This window comes from Hemiscyllium ocellatum, chromosome 17 (assembly GCF_020745735.1).
Source record: "Hemiscyllium ocellatum isolate sHemOce1 chromosome 17, sHemOce1.pat.X.cur, whole genome shotgun sequence".
NCBI classification, from domain to species: Eukaryota; Metazoa; Chordata; class Chondrichthyes; order Orectolobiformes; family Hemiscylliidae; genus Hemiscyllium; species Hemiscyllium ocellatum.
Genome location: NC_083417.1, coordinates 2,081,391 through 2,102,986, shown reverse-complemented (window position 1 = coordinate 2,102,986; position 21,596 = coordinate 2,081,391). Strand labels below are relative to the sequence as shown.

General features: G+C 48.1%; 2 protein-coding genes across 2 annotated transcripts in view; both read right to left on the bottom strand.

Annotated features, from left to right (window-relative positions):
- LOC132823620 (WD repeat-containing protein 88-like) overlaps nt 1–15,980 on the bottom strand; it is a 44,421-nt gene extending 28,441 nt beyond the window's left edge. The window contains exons 1-3 of the mRNA XM_060837548.1: nt 15,778–15,980; nt 14,545–14,655; nt 6,771–6,856 (exon numbers count right to left, since the gene is read on the bottom strand). Coding sequence (XP_060693531.1) covers nt 6,771–6,856; nt 14,545–14,655; nt 15,778–15,927 — 347 coding nt within the window. The 5' untranslated portion in view covers nt 15,928–15,980. The remainder of the gene's footprint in view (nt 1–6,770; nt 6,857–14,544; nt 14,656–15,777) is intronic.
- Nucleotides 15,981–18,244: 2,264 nt separating this feature from the next.
- The window catches only part of gpatch1 (G patch domain containing 1), a 46,847-nt gene continuing 43,495 nt past the window's right edge, over nt 18,245–21,596 (bottom strand). Inside the window, exon 20 of the mRNA XM_060837912.1 lies at nt 18,245–19,660. Within this exon, the coding sequence (XP_060693895.1) occupies nt 19,630–19,660 (31 nt within the window). The 3' untranslated portion in view covers nt 18,245–19,629. The remainder of the gene's footprint in view (nt 19,661–21,596) is intronic.

The window sequence follows — 21,596 nt, the reverse complement described above, 5'->3', positions numbered from 1 at the left end:
CACCAGAGAGTTTGTCCCCGATACCCTCTGATTCCAGTTTTGCCTGAGTTCCTTGATGCCACACTCGGTCGAATGCAGCCTTGATGTCAAGGGCTGTCCCTCTCCCCTCCCCTCTGGAATTCAGCTCCTTTGTCCATGTTTGACCCAAGGCTGGAATGGGGTCAGGAGCTGAGTGACCCTGGAGGAACCCAAACTGGGTGTCACTGAGCAGGTTATTGCTGAGCAGGTGCTGCCTGATAGCCCTGGTGATGAGCCCTTCCATCACTGTACTGAGGATGGAGAGAAGACCGATGGAACGGTAATTGGCCGGTTTGGATTTGTGCTGCTTTTTATGTACAGGACATACCTGGGCAGTTGTTCTCATTATCGGGTAGATGCCAGTGTTGTAACTGTACTGGAACAGCTTGGTTCAGGGAGAGGCAAGTTCTGGAGCACACGTCTTCAGTACGAGCGCTGGAATATTTAAGAAGGGAGGGAGGCAGACCGCCATGGTCGAAAAGATTTGAGAGTCTGAAGGGTGAGATTGGGGAGTACTTGGAAATGCATGGTTAAATGGGACTGGAAAGTCAGGCCTTACTAATCTGTCAGCATTCTTTGACGAGGTAGCGAATAAGTTAGACAAAGGAGAGCCAATGGACGTGATCTACATGGATTTCCAGAAGGCCTTTAACAAGATGAAAATCACACAACACCAGGTTATAGTCCAACAGGTTTAATTGGAAGCACTAGCTTTCAGAGCGACGCTCCTTCATCAGGTGATAGTGGAGGGCTCGATCATAACACAGGATTTATAGCAAAAATTTACAGTGTGATGTAACTGAAATTATACATTGAAAAATTGATTGTCTGTTTAGATGTGTTCTCTGTCTATGACCTGATGTTTAGATTGATTCTAATCTAAAAAGTGAGATAACAGAGTTTTACATAAATTCATGCAGTTTTTGAGTTCAGAGTTCTACATGAATGTATGCAGTTTTTGAACAAAATGCAATGTAACTCTGCAAGTATAAATTCACTCCACAAAATATATGTGTGCATGTGGGTCTTTGTCTGTCTGTGTGTGTTTGTGTCTGTCTGGGGTGGGGGTTGAGTGTGTGTGTGTGTGTGTGTGTGTGTGTAGTGAGTGCAGAGTGTCTTAAGTCTGTGATGGGGTACATGTGAGAGTGTGGGAGTGTGTGTGTCTATAAGAGCTGAAAATGTGTTGCTGGAGAAGCGCAGCAGGTCAGGCAGCATCCAAGGAGCAGGAGAGTCGACGTTTCGGGCATGAGCCCTTCTTCAGGAATGAGGAAAGTGTGTCCAGCAGGCTAAGATAAAAGGTAGGGAGGAGGGACTTGGGGGAGGGGCGATGGAGATGTGATAGGTGGAAGGAGGTCAAGGTGACGGTGATAGGCCGGAGTGGGGTGGGGGCGGAGAGGTCAGGAAGAGGATTGCAGGTTAGGAGGGCGGTGCTGAGTCCGAGGGATTTGACTGAGACAAGGTGGGGGGAGGGGAAATGAGGAAACTGGAAAAATCTGAATTCATCCCTTGTGGTTGGAGGGTTCCTAGGCGGAAGATGAGGCGCTCCTCCTCCAACCGTCGTGTTGCTATGGTCTGGTGATGGAGGAGTCCAAGGACCTGCATGTCCTTGGTGGAGTGGGAGGGGGAGTTGAAGTGTTGAGCCACGGGGTGGTTGGGTTGGTTGGTTGGTCCGGGTGTCCCAGAGGTGTTCTCTGAAACGTTCCGCAAGTAGGCGGCCTGTCTCCCCAGTATAGAGGAGGCCACATCGGGTGCAGCGGATGCAATAAATGATGTATAAACACACTTTCCTCATTCCTGAAGAAGGGCTTATGCCCGAAACGTCGATTCTCCTGCTCCTTGGATGCTGCCTGACCTGCTGCGCTTTTCCAGCAACACATTTTCAGCTCTGATCTCCAGCATCTGCAGACCTCACTTTCTCCTGTGTGTTTATAAGGGTGTGTGCGGGTGTCTGTGTGCATGGACACACACACTCCCACGCTCACACATGCACCCCCTCACAGACGTAAGACACTCTGCACTCATTACACACACACACACACACACACACACACACATTCTCACACTCACAACCCCCACCCCAGACAGACACACACACTGACAGACAAAGACCCACATGCACACATATATTTTGTGGGGTGAATTTGTACTTGCAGAGTTACATTGCACTTTGCTCAATAACTGCATACATTCATGTAGAACTCTGAGCTCAACAACTGCATGAATTTATGCAAAACTCTTATTCAAAGTTTGTGAAAAGATTTGTAGCTCGGGTGCTCGCTGAGCTGGGAATTTGTGTTGCAGACATTTCGTCCCCTGTCTAGGTGACATCCTCAGTGCTTGGGAGCCTCTTGTGAAGCGCTTCTGTGATCTTTCCTCCGGCATTGTAGTGGTTTGAATCTGCCACTTCCGGTTGTCAGTTCCAGCTGTCCACTGCAGTGGCCGGTATATTGGGTCTAGGTCAATGTGCTTATTGATTGAATCTGTGGATGAGTGCCATACCTCTAGATGCCAAGACAGCAGACTTCCTAGCAGCACTAGAATGCACACTCAGAAACAATGGACTGACAGAAGAGACACAACAAACAGTGAGTCAAAGTATCGTACCTCTGATAACAAGGAAAAGACAAACACACAACCTCAACACCAAGGAGAGGGAAGCATTAAAATCACTAAGAAATGATAAATACATAATCATACTACCAGCAGACAAAGGCAGAATGATAGTCATACTGGACAAAGCAGACTACATCCAAAAAGCGCAACTACTTGCAGATACCGACACCTACCAAAAGAGGGAGTTTGACCCCAGCCCAAGCTCACCAATAGGATAAACAACACACTGAGGAACCTACAAAAATACGGACAGATAACCAGGTTTGACCTACAAAGAATGAAACCGGAAAGCAGCAACACCCCCAGATTCTATGGGCTACCTAAAGTGCACAAACCAGACATCCCACTCAGACCCATAGTATCACTACCAGGGACACCATCACACAAACTGGCTAAAGAACTACAGCAGAAACTGAAACACCTGATCAGCAGATCCAGACAGTCTATACAATCAACACAGGAATTCTTGGACATCATCAGAAATATACACATAGACAAGGAAGAAACCATGGCCTCATTCGATGTAACAGCACTGTTCACCTCTATCGACAAAACCCTAGCCAGAGAAACAATAGCCAACCTGCTGGACATACAGAACAGACAACAGGACGTTGAACCTATCAACAAAGACAGCATACTCAAACTACTGGACCTGTGCCTCACAACACACTTCACATTCAACAACCAGATATATGAACAAATCAACGGCACACCCATGGGCTCACCTATCTCTGGACTCATAGCAGAAGCGGTAATGCAAAGACTAGAACAAACAGTCTTACCGCAAATTCAACCCAAACTCTGGGTCAGATATGCTGATGACACCTTTGTAAACATTAAAAACACAGAAATAGAGAACACACACTGGATCATCAATGCCACACTCACAGGAATCCGATTCACTAGAGAGGAAGAAAAGGACAACCAACTCCCATTCCTAGACGTGATGGTACAGAGAACACCGAACGGAGAATTCACCACAAAGGCATACAGGAAAGCCACACACACAGACCAAGTCCTGAACTACGAAAGCAACCACCCCAACACATACAAAAGAAGTTGCATCAAGACACTATTCAAAAGAGCCACAACACACTACGGGACACCAGAACTGCAAAAAGAGGAAGAACACCTATACAATATATTCGCCAAAAACGGATACCCCCGCAATTTCATCAACAGATGCCTAAGGGAAAGACAACAGAACGAGGACATGCCGCAACCCAAAGGACTAGCCACACTACCATACATCAGGAGCATTTCTGAACTGACAGTCAGACTGCTGCGACCACTAGGACTCATAACAGCACACAAACCAACAGCCACTCTCAGACAACAACTCACCAAAACGAAGGACCCGATACCCAGCATGAGCAAAACCAACGTAGTGTACAAAATCCCATGCAAGGAGCAGGAGAGTCGACGTTTCAGGCATGAGCCCTTCTTCAGGAATTCCTGAAGAAGGGCTCATGCCCAAAATGTAGACTCTCCTGCTCCTTGGATGCTGCCTGACCTGCTGCGTTTTCCAGCAACACATTTTCAGCTCTGATCTCCAGCATCTGCAGTCCTCACTTTCTCCTAAAATCCCATGCAAGGACTGCACAAAACACTACATAGGACAAACAGGAAGACAGTTAACGATCCGCATCCATGAACACCAACTAGCCACGAAACGACACGACCAGCTATCCTTAGTAGCCACACACACAGATGACAAGCAACATGAATTCAACTGGGACAACACTACTATTATAGGACAAGCCAAACAGAGAACAGCCAGGGAATTCCTAGAGGCATGGCACTCATCCACAGATTCAATCAATAAGCACATTGACCTGGACCCAATATACCGGCCACAGCAGCAGACAGCTGGAACTGACAACCAGAACCAGCAGATACAAATCACTATAAATGCTGGAGGAAAGATCACAGAAGCATTTCACAGGAGGCTCCCAAGCACTGAGGATGTCACCTAGACAGGGGACAAAACGTCTGCAACACAAATTCCCAGCTCAGCGAACAGAACAAAAACTGTGTTATCTCACGTTTTAGATTAGAATCAATCTAAACATCAGGTCATAGACAGAGAACACAGGGGGCCAACACCTTCAACATATTGTCTAGCTATCACCATTGTTAGCAGCTAACCCGAGAATGCAACTTTTAAAAAAAGGTTTTGTGATTTACACATGAAAGAAGTGAAACCATCACTGTATTCTAACAGATGAAAGGCTTAACAATCAATTTTTCAATGTATAATTTCAGTTATATCACACTGCAAATTTTTGCTATAAATTCTGTGTTACGATCGAGCCCTCCACTATCACCTGATGGAGGAGCGGCGCTCTGAAAGCTAGTGTGCTTCCAATTAAACCTGTTGGACTATAACCTGGTGTTGTGTGATTTTTAACTTTGTACACGCCAGTCCAACAACGGCACCTCCAAATTTTGACAAGATGCTGAGACTACTAAACAGGACAAGAGTTCATATTTTACAGGAATGATCCTGGGGGTGAAGGGCTTGTCATATGAGGGGCAGTTAAAAACCCAGGATCTGTACTTGATGAAGTTCAGAAGGATGAGGGGGGAATCTGAAATTTACAGTATACTGAGAGGCCTGGATAGAGTGGATGCGGAGAAGATGTTTCATTTGGTAGGAGAGAGGAGGACCCGAGGGCACAACCTCAGAGTAAAGGGACAGAGATGAGAAAGAATTTTTTCAAGGGTTACACAGAGAAGGCAGGAGAATGGACCTTAGAAAAATATCAGCCATGAGTGAAATGGCAGAACAGACTCAATAGACTGAATGAGGTAAAAACAGTGACTGCAGATGCTGGAAACCAGATTCTGGATTAGTGGTGCTGGAAGAGCACAGCAGTTCAGGCAGCATCCAAACACTGAATGGCCTTACGTTGTCAGAGCCCAGAGTCTTTGCAGTATCCTGTACTTCCAACCTTTTCTTCATTTCACATGGAGTCAACTGAACTGGCTGAAGACTGCTGTCTTTAATGCTGGGAACCACTGAAGGATGCCAAGATGAATCATTCACTTGACATTTCTGGTTGAAGGTTGCTGCAAATTCTTCAGCCTTATCTTTTGCCCTGATGTGATGTGCTGGGCTCCTCCATCATTGAGGATGGGGATATTTGTGGTGCCTCCTCCTCCAGGGAGCTGTTTAATTGTCCACCACCATTCACCACTGGATGGGGCAGGACTGCCGAGCTTGAGCTGATTTACAATCCCACTACCAGCAAGTCAAACCTACTCTGCAGCCCTGTTTACAGCTATGAATGGTGGATATAAATGCTCTTTGTCAGAGTGAGATAGTCATAACTTGCAGTCCAAAACAATTACTTTTAGAAAGAGGAAGACTAGCTTTTGTAGATACTTTCAAATCCACATTATCAGAGTTGCTTTTGCATATTTGGTGGGACTTTAATCTGGATCCAGTGACTTACTTCCACTGCACCACGAGACCCTCAAATACTAGACTCTGAAATGTCTTCACTTCAATCAGGCAAGGGAACAAGGCAGGGGAACCAGGCAGGGGAACCAGGCAGGGGAACAAGGCAGCTGAAAATGTGTTGCTGGTTAAAGCACAGCAGGTTAGGCAGCATCCAAGGAACAGGAAATTCGACGTTTCGGGCCAGAGCCCTTCATCAGGAATGAGGAGAGGGTGCCAGGCACGCTAAGAATGGCACACTCTCCTCATTCCTGATGGAGGGCTCTGGCCCGAAACGTCGGATTTCCTGTTCCTTGGATGCTGCCTAATCTGCTGTGCTTTAACCAGCAACACATTTTCAGCTCTGATCTCCAGCATCTGCAGACCTCACTTTTTACTAAGGGAACAAGGCAGGAAAGTGGAGCTGAAGTTAATCAGACCAGCCATGATCTCATTGAAATGTGAAGCAAACTTGATGGGCCAAATGATCTATTTCTGCTGCTAGATGGTCTTATGTATGATCACTATCTCATTGCAGCTAATTTGCACACAGCAAGATCCCACAACTCCCAGTTGACAGCGGATCTGTTTTTAGAATTAAACTGCCAGTTGCACCAAAGTTAAGGTCTCTCACTCGCTCTGCAGTGAAAGGGTTTATTGATAGTGGTTTTGAAATCAGAAATAGTTGAGAGATCACCTTTGGTTGTTGTAACTGATGCAACACTCAGTGAGCGGAGTGGATTGAAGCCGAAATTCAGAGACAGTAGTTCCACTTAATAGATCCTGGCAGGGAACAAACGAAAAACACTCTGAGCAGTTTGCACAATTCCAACGATGGAAAATACATTCCTCCTTCAACCCGGAGTCAACAGCTTTAACATTTTTAAATAGACTCAAAAATCATTAATTCATAACGAGGTGAATTGAAACAGACTCGTGGGATTATACAGTACGTACAGAAAGGATACAAGCCATTTGGCCTCACCAGGTCGTACTAACCATATACTCCGGTCAAGTTTCCACACATCATTCTGCCTCTGAAACTCATCACAACCCTTTTCCTTTCTCTCTAAAACTCCCATTAAATGTGAAAGAACTTCTCAGAGGCTGGTATCTCATCACGAAATCACCCTTCATTTACACATGGACAGTCCTTGACTACAGTACGGCCTCATACAATCAGGTCCCAGCGTGTCAGTATCTCTAACACTCCCCTTTTTGTTTTATTTTTGCTGCTTAGTATTCCCCACAGAGTGTGTGTGTGTGTGTGTGTGTGTGTGTGTGTGTGTAAATAATGTTATTCAATATTTCTACCGCCAGGAAAAACACCATGTGGCCAAGGGACCACTCACAAGCAAGGTCTGGTAGGAGCAATGCTATCCCCTTTTTATCTGTCAGCCAGATTAACAGCCCCAATCAGGGAACTCATGTTCTATAAGGTTCAGCTGGCTGACCCCATTCCAATCCCTACAAAATACATCTCTCCTGTTCGCCTCACTCAATCCCAGAGGGACTGAGTTCCACCTCCTCACCTGTTTGTAGAAAGAGTCATAGAGATGTACAGCATGGAAACAGACCCTTCGGTCCAACACGTCCATGCCGACCAGATATCCCAACCCAATCTAGTCCCACCTGCCAGCACCCGGCCCATATCCCTCCAAACCCTTCTTATTCATATACCCATCCAAATGCCTTTTGAATGTTGTAATTGTACCAGCCTCCACCACTTCCTCTGGCAGCTCATTCCATACACGTACCACCCTCTGCACCCTCTTTCCCCTCTCACCCTAAGCCTATGCCCTCTAGTTCTGGACTCCCCCACCCCAGGGAAGAAACTTTGTCTATTTATCCTATCCACACCCCTCATGATTTTATAAACCTCTATAAAGTCACCCCTCAGCCTTCGACACTCCAGGGAAAACAGCCCCAGCCTATTCAACTTCTCCCTATAGCTCCCTTTAACTGGTAGATTCATTTAAGATGCATCTGGACAGATGCCTGAGTAGGTGGGGAGCAGAGGGATACAGGTGCTTAGGAATTGGGCGACAGGTTTAGACAGTGGATTTAGATCGGCACAAGCTTGGAGGGCCGAAGGGCCTGTTCCAAGGCTGTAAGTTATTTTGCTCTTTGTTAAATCCTCCAACCCTGGTAACATCCTTGTAAATCTTTTCTGAGCCCTTTCAAGTTTCACAACATCTTTCCCATAGGAAGGAGACCAGAATTGCACGCAATATTCCAACAGTGGCCTAACCAATGTCCTGTACAGCCGCAACATGACCTCCCAACTCCTGGACTCAATACTCTGACCAATAAAGGAAAGCATACCAAATGCCTTCTTTGTGTAATTCAAGAAGGGCTGCCATATTTTATGGAATAATTCGGTTTTTTGGAACACCATATTTGTAAGGAAGTCAGGGGGAATATATTCCATAATTATTCTGTGCCAATTCGAAAGTCCATGAGGCCCCTCAGCCACCCAGTTTACCAAAATATTTTTCCTTGCACAGAGAGAGAGGATGGAAAATAATCTCTTCCCAATCGTAATTTCAAGTGTTCTTTATCCAATAAGTGTGTCTCCTGTAGGAGAGCTATATCAACCCTTTCTTTCTTGAGGTTTGATAATATTCTCTTCCTTTTGATTGGTGAATTACTCCCCTTGACATTCCAGGTGCACCATTTAACCGACTGATTAACCATAATCACCGGGCAAGTCTGAGACCCCTCGAGAGAAGAAACCCTATCCAAAACATCCCGAACAAAGAGCATATAAAATTCTCAAAAATAAAGGCTCTTTAATAGACTCACATCAATATAATAAAAAACTTTCTAAATAAAAAACAACATATTTAAACGGAGATTTTCCCCTTTGCTCCCAGGGGGCATCACTTCCTTTCCAAAAGCCCATCATATCCTCTCCCAACCAGTACTAAACGGTATGCTAATGAAAGGAAAAAAAAGGGGGTAAACCGGGATAGGGGGAGGGCAAAACAACATCAATGAACTCTTACAACTTATCTAAGAGAGTCCAGAAATTCCTTGGCTTTCTCCGGCGATCCAAAGTTGTACACGGACCCTTCATGGCTAAAAGGTAGCGTCGCTGGGTAGCGCAGGGAGTACTGGATGTTTAAGTCCCCTAAAAGCTTCTTCACTTCGTCAAACACCAAAGCTGGGGAGAATTCCTGAAATAACATAACCTTGGCTCCTTTATAAATCATGGCTTGGGGATCTTTCCCAAGATTTCTGGAAGCTTCCAAGAGCATCTGCCCCTCCTTGTAGCTCTGCAGCCAGAACAGGACCGGGCGGGGGGCTGGTTCGAGTTGGAACAGGACCGGGTGGGGGGCTGGTTTGAGCTGGAACAGGACCAGGTGGGGGCGTTGGTTCGAGCCGGGCCGGTGCACTGCGAGCCGCTCGGCCCATCCCACCCTGACCCGGCCTGACCCAGCCTCCAGATTTAAAAGCTGTGGAAGCCACTGCCCGAGGAACACTGTAAGCTGGCCTTCCTCTTCCCGTTCGGGAAGGCCCAGCAAACAAATATTTTTCGTGATTCTCTAAGGTCCGGACTCGCTGTCCGAGTGTCCGGACCCAATCCACGGCCAATCCTGTTATAGTCTCGGAGGTCGCTGCCTTTAGCTCCGCCCCTCCGACTTGGCGCTCGATTTCCTCGATGTCTCGGTCATGTTTTTGTAGTGCGGCCGAGAATGAGTCCCATTGGCTCCGGGACTCTTCAATGAAGGCGTCGATCTTTGCGTCAAGTTTGGAGATTACTTCCTCAAGGCTCCCCACCGTAGGTAAGTCCCCCCGGGGGGGCTGCGGACGCCTCTGCTGCAGCTGGGGAGGGTGGGGGAGGGGTTCCTGCCTGCTGAGAACTGCCGGCTCCCTTCCCTTTGGTCATTTTTACAGAAGACTAGACTGTTTAAATTTAGTACAGAGCAACTAATTACATTAAGTAAAATCTATTTTAAATGATTTGGTGAGTGTGGTGGGGGCGGGTGGCCCACTTTGCCCAAGTCTTGGGAGGAGCACGATAGACTCAGACTTGCTGGGTCACCGCCATCTTGAGATCTCATCAAACACCTTCTTCACTATCCTATCCACCTGCAACTCCACTTTCAAGGAGCTATGAACCTGCACTCCAAGGTCTCTTTGTTCAGCAACACTCCCTAGGACCTTACCATTAAGTGTATAAGTCCTGCTAAGATTTGCTTTCCCAAAATGCAGCACCTCCCATTTATCTGAATTAAACTCCATCTGCCACTTCTCAGCCCTGATCAAAATCCTGTTGTAAACTGATGTAACCCTCTTTGCTGTCCACTACACCTCCAATTTTGGTGTCATCTGCAAACTTATTAACGAGACCTCTTATGCTCGCATCCAAATCATTTATGTAAATGACAAAAGGTAGAGGACCCAGCACCGATCCTTGTGGCACTCCACTGGTCACAGGCCTCCAGTCTGAAAAACAACCCTCCACCACCACCCTCTGTCTTCTACCTTTGAGTCAGTTCTGTATTCAAATGGCTAGTTCTCCCTGAATTCCATGAGATCTAACCTTGTTAATCAGTCTCCATGGGGAACCTTCTCGTACGCCTTACTGATGTCCATATAGATCACATGTACTGCTCTGTCCTCATCAATCCTCTTTGTTACTTCATCAAAAAACTCAATCAAGTTTGTGAGACATGATTTCCCACGCACAAAGCCATGTTGACAATCCCTAATCAGTCCTTGCCTTTCCAAATATGTGTAAATCCTGTCCCTCAGGATTCCCTCCAACAACTTGCCCACCACCGACGTCAGGCTCACTGGCCTATAGTTCCCTGGCTTGTCCTTACCACCCTTCTGGCATCATGTTAGCCAACCTCCAGTCTTCCGGCACCTCAGCTGTGACTATCCATGATATAAATATCTCAGTAAGAGGCCCAGCAATCACTTCCCTAGCGTCCCACAGAGTTCCAGGAGACATCAGATCAGGTCCTGGGGATTTATCCACTTGTGTGTGTTTCAAGACATCCAACACTTACTCCTCTGCAATATGGATATTTTGCAAGATGTCACCATCTATTTCCCTACAGTCCATATCTTCCACATCCTTCTCCACAGTAAACACTGATGCAAAATACTCGTTTAGTATCTCCCACATCTCCTGCAGCTCCACACAAAGGCCGCCTTGCTGATCTTTAAGGGGCCCTATTCTCTCCCTAGTTACCCTTTTGTCCTTAATGTATTAGTAAAAACCCTTTGGATTCTCCTTAATTCTATTTGCCAAAGCTATCTCATGTCCCGTTTTTGCCCTCCTGATTTCCCTCTTAAGTATACTCTGACTGCCTGTATACTTTTCTAAGGATTCACTCGATCTGTCCTGTCTATACCTGACAATGTGCTTCCTTCTTTTCTCTTGGGCTTCTCCTGAATTCCCCGGTTGGATTTTTCGGTGACTGTTTGATATTGACACTCTCTTATTATGGCAGAAGTGAATACTGCAGAAGCTGGAGATTAGAGTCAAGATGAGAGTGGTGCTGGAAATGCACAGCAGGTCAGGCAGCGTCCGAGGAGCAGAATTCCTGATGAAAAGCTTTTTACCCGAAAGTCAATTTTCCTGCTCCTCAGATGCTGCTTGACCTGCTGAGCTTTTCCAGCACCGCTCTAATCTAGTCTTTTATTGTGCTCTTCCTCACAAGAGAAAACATTCCCCGAGTATCAACTCGATCAAAACCTTTCATCACTTTAAAGATCTCTGTGAGGTCACCACTCGCCTTCTCCTTTCAAGAACGGCGGTCAGGCTGTACAATGAAAGCTGTGTGATTAATGTCATTATGTTTGAGAGGTGGAATTTTTTGAGGACACGATCAAGAGATAGAGGAAGGCAGAGTGGAAGAAATTGTCTAGGCTTTACCAAGACCTTTGACAAGGTTCCACATGACTTGACTGATTACTAAGTTTAGATCACATGGGATTCATAAAGAGTTAGCCATTGGATACAAAACTGGCTTGACAGTAGTGGGCAGAGGGGATGGTAGGCGGTTGTTGTACAGACTGAAGGCCTGTGACCAGCAGCGTGTCACAAGGATCGGTGCTAGGTCCACTGTTTTTCAGTTCTATAAATGATGTGGATGAGAATATAAGAGCCGTGGTTAGTACATTTGTGCCTGACACTAAAATTGGGGGTATCGTGGACAGTGAAGAAGGTTATCTAAGATTACAAAGGGATCTTGATCAATTGGGTCAATGGACAAAGGAATGGCAATTAGAGTTTAATTTAGAGAAATGCGAGGTGTTCCATTTTGGTAAGACAAACCAAGCCAGGACTTACATAGTTAATGGTAGGGCCATGTGGGGTGTTGTTAAACAGCGACACCCAGGAGCTCGGGTACATGGTATCACAGGTAGACAGGATAGTGAAAAACATGTTTAACACGCTTGAATTATTGATCAGAGTATTGAGTACAGGAGTTGGGAGGTCATGTTGCGGCTGTACTTGACATTGGTGAGGTCACATTTGGAATAGCTTATACAATTCTGGTCGCGCCTCCGCAGGAAGGATGGTATTAAACTGGAAAGGGTACAGAAAAGATTGACAAGGATATTACTGAGACTGGAGGGTTCAAGTTACAAAGGGAGGCTGAATAGGCTGAGATCTTTTATCCTGGGATGCAGGATGCTGGGGGATTATCTTATAGAGATTTATTAAATCATGGGTAGGGTAAATAGACAAGGTATTGTCCCCAGAGTAGGGGAGTCCAAAACCAAAGGGCATAGGTTTAAGGTGAAAAAGGGAAGATTTAAAAGGGAACCGAGGGGCAGCTTTTCCTCACAGAGGGTGGTGCGTGTATGGAATGAACTACCAGAGTCAAGGCAGTGGTAGAGACAGGTATGATTACAATATTTAAAAGACATTTGGACAGGTATATGAATAGGAAAGGTTTTAGAGGGAAATGGGCCAAATGCGAGCAAATGGGACTGGTTCCATTTCGGAAACCTGGTTGGCCCTTTTCTGTGCTGTATGATTCTGACTCTTTAGTTCAAACTAGTGGCCTGGGTGTTGGCTAAACTTTTGTTAAGGCGTTTAAAAATCAATTGGTCAGTCTTTTTGCAGCCATGACACTGAAAGCTGCACATACCAGGGACAGCAAACACCCTTGGATTGAGTGTGGAACTTCGTTTACACTCACTTACAGCATCTGCAGTTCTTTTCGTTTATTTAATATCTAACTCACTGCCACATCTCTTCGAGGCATACCCACCTTGAAGAAGTCCTGCTCCTCTCTCCGATGGGATCTCCATTAGTGACTGCTTTGTCTGTCCAACTGCTCTTCTCTCTCTTTGGGCTCTATCCCTACCTGTTGTTTACTCCTTATCCCCTCCCCCCATCCTATCTCCTGCATATAAACCAACACTTCCCTAGCTACCATCAATTCTAAGGAAGGGTCACTGGACGCCAAAACGTTAACTCTGACTTCTCTCCTCAGATGCTGCCAGACCTGCTGTGCTTTTCCAGCAATTTCTGTTTTTGTTTCTGATTTACAGCATCTGCGGTTCTCGTGGCTTTTGTTTACACTTGTGTGTTTATGACCATAGGTCTGGATCTGAAACAAAGCAATTAAGTCAAACTTATAGATTGGACAGGGAAGGAAAATTCCTTTGGATTTTCATTAATTGTAAAGTTGTGTTGTTGGAGAGTGGATGGGATTTTGGTTTGCTGTGTATTTCAGTATCTTTCAAGCTGTGTTATATTTAGATAGCTTGATTTGATTTGTTTTATTTTTCAGGCTTATACCCATATGTTTTAGTGAGAGATTGCCATGTTAAATTCACAGGGAGAGGCTGAATAGGCTGGGGCTGTTTCACTTGGAGCATTGGAGGCTGAGGGCTGACCTTATAGAAGTTTATAAAATCATGAGGGGAAGGATAGGACAAATAGACAAGATATTTTCCCTGGGTTGAGGGAGTCAAAACTCAAAGGCATAGGTTTAAGGTGAGAGGAGAAAGATTGAAAATTTCACACAGATGGTGGTATCTGGAACAAGCTGCCAGAGGAAGTGGCTGGTACAAATTGTAACATTTAAAAGGTACCTGGATTGGTATATGAATAGGAAGGGTTTAGATAGAATTTGGCCTAATGCTGGCAAATGGATGAGATTAATTTCGGATATCTGGTTGGCATGGACAAGTTGGACGGAAAGGTCTGTTTCCGTGCTGTATGACTCTATGATTGTATATAGCTACGATCATAAACTCAGGACATCCCCAACTCACATCCAGCCAGTTAAGTAACTTTTGGAAGTAAAGACACTGATGATATAAGAAAATGCAATAGCCAGAATGTACACAGCAAGATCTGACAAATGACAGTTTGATAAATGATGAGACAACGTGTTTCACTGCAGCTAGTGGAAGGTTAAGCATAAGGCACTGCCAGTACAATCTGTGATATATGTCTGACAGGTTAGAAAGGGCACTGTGAACAGGCTTACCCACAGAATGACACATCCATCAAAAGCACACGTCAGAAACCTGCTGTCACTGAAACAGAATTTGCAGCAGCTGGCTTGATTGGTATGGGCTGTCATCACCCGGAATGGGATCTGAGCAGAGAGACAGGCACAGATATTAATACACCATGGCACCCTCACACCCTCTCTCTGACCCCATCCCCACCCTCACACCCCTCACTGACCCCCACCCCCCTCTCTCTGACCCTCTACCCCTCTCTGACCCCTCATCCCCCGCCCCCCTCTCTCTGACCCCTCATCCCCCCTGACCCCCCCACCCCCCTCTCTGACCCCTCATCTCCCCTGACCCCTCATCCCCCCTGACCCCCAATCCCCCTCTCTCTGACTCCTCACCCCCTGACCCATCACCCCCTGATCCCCCACCCCCCCGACCCTCACACCCCTCTCTCTGATCCCCACCACCCTCTCTCTGACCTCCTCATGCACCTCTCTCTCTGACCCTCTACCCCCTCTCTTTGACCCCTCACCCCCGACCCCCCACCCCCTCTCTCTCTGACACCTCACACCCCCTGAACCCCCAGCCCCCTCTCTCTGACCCCTTACACCCCCTGACCCCCCAGCCCCCTCTCTCTGCCCCCTCACCCCCCAGACCCATCACCCCCGACCCTCACACCCCTCTCTCTGATCCCCACCACCCTCTCTTTGACCCTTCACGTACCTCTCTCTGACCTCCTCACGCACCTCTCTGAGCCCTCATCCCCCGCGACCCCCCAACCCCCTCTCTCTGACCCCTCACCCCCCGCGACCCCCAACCCCCTCTTTCTGACCCCTCACCCCCGCGACCCCCAACCCCTCTCTCTGACCCCTCATCTCCGACCCATCACCCCCCAAGCCTCACACCCCTCTCTAATCCCGACACCCTTCTCTGACCTCCTCACCCTGACCGCTTCACCCCACACTCTCTGACCCTCCCCCCCGACCCCAGGCCTGTCCCTCTCTCTGACCCCTCACCCCCCTGACCCCAGGCCTGTCCCTCTCTCTGACCCCTGACCCCAGGCCTGTCCCTCTCTCTGACCCCTGACCTGTCCCTCTCTCTGACCCCAGGCCTGTCCCTCTCTCTGACCCCTGACCTGTCCCTCTCTCTGACCCCAGGCCTGTCCCTCTCTCTGACCCCTGACGCCAGGCCTGTCTCTCTCTCTCTGACCCCTGACCCCAGGCCTGTGCCTCTCTCTGACCCCTGACCCCAGGCGGTACCTGGGCCAGGCTCTGGTTCCCCCAGGCGCTCTCCTCGGTCCGGGCCCTGCCGATCCTGGGGTGACCCAGCGCCAGCGGGTCCCTGGGGGGCTCTCCCTCCGCCTCCCCCTGGGCCTGGGCCCCGCTCTCCGAGGGGCACCTCATTAACATCGCCCAAGGAGGGCCTCACGGCTCCGGGGCTGCGGGGCTCCGAGCGCGGGCCCTCATCCCGGCCCCGCCCCCCAGCGGTTACCATGGAGACAGGAACACGCGGAACATGGGGCGGGGCTCAGGTGAGCGTGACCCTGCCGTGACCCGTGACCAGCCTGAGGGGGTGGGGCAGTCTCTGCACCGTCACGTGATGAAGGAGCAGCGCTCCGGGAGTTAGTGATTGTAGTGACACCATCACGTGGTGCGGGGCGGGTTTAAACCCCGCCCACCCCGTCTCCACACCACAGTTATACACCCGCCCCACCCCACCCCGCACCCACCCCACACCCACACCCGACCCACCCCACCCACCCCATACCTACCCCACACACCCACCCCAACCCCACACACCCACCCCGCACCCACCCACACCCACCCCGCACCTACCCCACATCCCCACCCCACCCACACCCACCCCGCACCCACCCACACCCACCCCGCACCTACCCCACACACCCACCCCACCCACCCCTACCCCACACACCCACCCCACCCACACCCACCCCGCACCTACCCCACATCCCCACCCCACCCACACCCACCCCGCACCCACCCCGCACCCACCCCGCACCCACCCCGCACCTACCCCACCCACCCACACCCTGCACCTACCCCACCCACACCCACCCCTACCCCACACACCCACCCCACCCCGCACCTACCCCACATCCCCACCCCACCCACACACCCACCCCACCCCGCACCTACCCCACATCCCCACCCCACCCCACACCCACCCCGCACCTACCCCACCCACCCCGCACCTACCCCACCCACCCACCCACACCCTGCACCTACCCCACATCCCCACCCCACGCACACCCACCCCGCACCTACCCCACCCACCCACACCCCGCACCTACCCCACATCCCCACCCCACCTACCCCACCCACCCACCCACACCCCGCACCTACCCCACACACCCACCCCACCTCCACACCGCACCGACCCCACACACCCACTCCACCCACACCCGCCACACCCCGCACCTACCCCACACCCCCACCCACCGCACCGCACACCACACCGACCCCACACCGCGTCTCCACGTCACAGTTATATACCCGTACCACACCCGCACCCCACACTGCACTCCGTACCAACCCCACACCCTGTACTGCGTCTCCACATCACAGTTATCACCGTTACACACCCCAGCCACCGCACCACCCCCACACCCCGCCTCCACATCACAGTTACCACCGTTATACATCACACCGCCCCATGGGCTTTAAACCCCGTCCACCCCGGTCTGACACCCGCGTCTCCGCATCATAGTTATCACCCGTTATGCACCACACCACACCGGGTTATAGGCCAGCAAGTTTCACTGGAAACACTAGCTTTCGGAGCAACACTCCTTCAGCAGGTGGTTGTGGAGGGCTCATTCGTAACAGAATTTATAGCAGAGGTTTACAATGTGATATAACTGAAATTATACATTGAAAAATACCTTGTTGAGTCTTTCATCTGTTAGAATGACCATGATAGTTTCACTTCTTTCACAAGTAAATCACAAAACCTTTTTTTAAAAACTTACATTCTCAGATTAACTGTAACAATTGGTGTCAGCGCAGATAAGATGTTGAAGGTGTTAGCCCCCTGTGTTCCCTGTCTGTGCCACAATGTTTAGACCGATTCTAAACTAAAACGGGAGTTAACAAAGTCCTACATGGATTCATGCAGAGTGTGTGTGTGTCTGGGATGGGGGGGTTGTGAGTGTCTGAGAGAGAGAGTGTATGTGTGTAAGTGACTGTGAAGGTCCTGGTTGAGGCCCTCCCTATGGGTACCAAACTTAGCTATCAGCCTCTGCTCAGCCACTTTTCACTGCTGCCTGTTACACCCAGTTAGACAGGAATAACTGAACACAGGCTGCAAACAGACCCCTGGGTTTAAACCTGGGCATTTAAGAAATACAGAGACAATGTGACAGAGAAATTAAAATAAAACAAGGATGAGAATTTTAAAATCAACGTATTGTCAGATAAGGATATACAGATTATTGAGTGCAGTTCTCGTGGCTGGATGCTACCTGAACCCCGGTTACAACTGCCCTAGCTATGCACCATAGGAACACAAGGCTCTTTGGGACCTCAAGCCCATGATCAGCCTGACTCCGTGAGGACAGAGTCTGGGACATGTTTCGCTTTGTGCAAGTAGAGCAGTAGCTGCTTGGCGTAATTCCACCACACCCTCCGTTCGGAATGAAAGCAAACTGGAAAAGTTTAATAAATACTTTATTAATGACAGTATGAAACTGTACAAAATTGAACTTGTATCCAAACTCAGTCACAGCTTGATTCATTGTACATTAGATTAACTGTGCCTGAGAGACTTTGACAGCAAAACATTCATTTGCAACAATGACAGATTGTTTATGTCCAGCCAAAATGGAACCTCATTTCAAAAGGAAATCCAGTTCTTTTGTTCAGTTCGGAACTCTATCTCAAGTTATATTATCCTCAACTCATTTAAACCTCCTCTGTTGCAGCCTCATTTCTTTGATGAGCATTCTGGAAAGTTTCATTTCAATAGCACCTTTCATAATCTCAATATCCTCAAGTGCTTTTCAACCAGTGATGTACTTTTGAAGTGTAGTTAATGTTGTATGGTGGAAAACACCATCATCAATTTACACAGAGGATCCCACAACCTCACAGGCCACACAAGTAGAGACTGCTTCTGTTCTGCCACAGTTGCTCTGAATTCATTCCCTGGAGAATTTCTCCTTCTGTATCCATGTTGGGAGGAGTTGGGAGCCAGAGGAATGACTCAGCACCGTCACTTTGTTCCTTGACAGTGCGGAATCGATAGTTTAGCAGAGACAAGCCACACACCCTCCATAAACTGCAGCACCGCCCTGTGCCCTCCACTAACCCCTGCCTTGGACTGGCCTGGGTCTCTGGGTACCTCTGACACTTCAGAGTGCAATCACAATATTCACCCAGAATTAATTCTGACAAATAGAAGATACCACAACAGATCCAGCAGCCTCAGTGAGCGAGCACAGAATGATCTGCAGGCTATTCACAGAGGTTCACAATAAACAGTCTGGGGGAATGAGTAAAAGACAATGGTGAGGTTTGTTCTCCAGTTCCTCTGGGCTGGTTAAATATTTAGCATAGAGAGGCCAGCAATCTAGCATTAACCCCGTGACTTCCACATTGGCATCATTGCAGCACAAAGCTAATACAAGTGCAGTATCTTTGACTGGACGATGTATTAAGACAGAAAGCCATAGCTGTCCAGGGTGCTCGGACAAAATGTATGACATCCTGACAGTTGGTTAAAAATGAAATGATAAAAACTGTAGATGGTCACAGGGACTGAACCAAGCTGCCCAGGGGGTCACAGGGACTGAACCAAGCTGCCCAGGGGGTCACAGGGACTGAACCAAGCTGCCCAGGGACTGAACCAAGCTGCCCAGGGGGTCACAGGGACTGAGCCAAGCTGCCCAGGGGGTCACAGGGACTGAACCAAGCTGCCCAGGGTCACAGGGACTGAACCAAGCTGCCCAGGGTCAGTGCTCCTGGTCTGGTTCCCTCCCTATTGTTGGGCAGTTCCCGACAAATTATAAGAGAAGGTTTCAGCCAATCACAGGATTGGATCTAGTGTGCTGTGATGGTGGATGCAGGAGGGACTGGTTAACCAGCTTCTCTTTCTCACCGTCTCACCAATGGAAGCGTTTTCAATCTGTGGATCAGAAAACAGAGATTAGGCTTCAAAGCAAATGGCAAGTTAGGGTCACTTTATGAGAATATTGAAAGGAGGTTAGAAAATTTAGAAAACTGTTCTGAAGGTGTCACTGGACTCAAAACATTAACTCTGGTTTCTCTCCACAGATACTGCCAGACCTGCTGAGAAAGCTGGGTAGATTTTTGAAAACCGTGGGAATGAGGGATATGATAAAAGGAAGAATATATTTGAAGTAGGAGATGAGCCACAATCTCATCAACTGAGGGGAGCAGGCTCAAGGGGCTGAATGGTAGAACTCAGACCCCCACTGCTGGTTGAGAAGATGGACGTTAGAATCAATCTTGGAGGAATGCTTTTATATAGTGGATAGCAAGGTGATCTAATTGCGTTAGAAATAGATACGATGAACGCAGCAAGGAGATAAAGTTGACAGTGATGATACTGAATGGCCATTATCATTGAGAAACAATGACTATTTTTCATCACAACAGAAGGCGATAAGAGTTAATGTTAGAGTGGGCCTGGAGTAACCTGACGGGCAGGCCAGCGAGGAGAGGGATAGGAGATATGGGAAGGTCAGCCTGGGCCGGATTGGGACTGGACTTGCATGGAAGTCAGATTAAATAGAAGTAGAACTGGGGTCACGGAAAGGTCAGACTGGGTAGGGCTGGACTTAGGAGTGTGTTTTAGGAACCATAATTCCATAAGTATTAGGTTCCAGATCAGGGTAAGAGTAGGCCTGAAGGACTGAACTGGGGGATGGTTAATTCTGCAATGTTCAGCAGGAAGTTTGGAATGTAGAAGACAAGAGAAATTGAGAGCTTATTCAAAATGAAATAGGAGACATCCATCAGGTTTAGGAAACTGGAGAAACGGAGACAGAGGGGGAGACAGAGACAGAGAGAAAAAGAGCTCCACTGAAGAAGAATAACAAAGGAAGCAGGTTTGCTCATGGAACTGGAATGTTCATTTTCAGATGTTTCGTCACCATACCAGGTAACATCATCAGAGAGGCTCCGGATGAAGCACTGGTGGCTTGATCCACTTCCTCTGTGTGTGTTTAGGTCTCCTAGGGTTGGTGAGGTCATTTTCTGTTCTCTCTCTCAGGGGGTGGTAAATGGAATCCAAGTCAATGTGTTTGTTGATAGAATGCCAGTTGGAATGCCATGCTTCTAGGAATTCTCAAGTGTGTCTCTGTTTGGCTTGTTCTAGGATGGATGTGATGTCCCAGTCGAAGTGGTGTCCTTCCTTATGGGTAAGTAAGGATACCAGTGAGAGTGGGTCATTGCGTTTTGTGGTTAGTTGGTGTTCATGTATCCTGGTGGCTAGTTTTCTGCCTGTTTGTCCAATGTAGTGTTTGTTACAGTCCTTGCACGGTATTTTGTAAATGACGTTAGTTTTGCTTATTGTCTGTATAGGGTCTTTCATGTTCATTAGCTGCTGTTTTAGTGTGTTGATGGGCTACCGTGATACCAAGGAATCTGGCAATGGTCTGGCAGTCATTTCTGAAATGTCTGATGTAGGGGAGAGTGGTTAGGGTTTCTGGACATATTGTCTGCTGTTTGGGTTTGTTGCTGAGAATTCACCGGACTGTGTTCGTTGGATACCCATTCTTTTTGAATACACTGTCCAGGTGATTTTTCTCTGCTCTGCGTAGTCCTTCTGCGCTGCAGTGTGTGGTGGCTCATTGGAATAATGTTCTAATGCAGCTTCATTTGTGGATGTTGGGGTGATTGCTTCTGTAGTTCAGTATTTGGTCTGTATGTGTTGTTTTCCTGTAGACACTGGTTTGAAGTTCCCCATTGGCTGTTCGCTCAACTGTGACATCTAGGAATGGCAGTTTGTTGTTGTTTTCCTCCTCTAAGGAGGGTATTATTGATGGTCTTGATGAGGAAACTTTGGCTATTGCCTATTCTACAGTTCTCTGGGACTG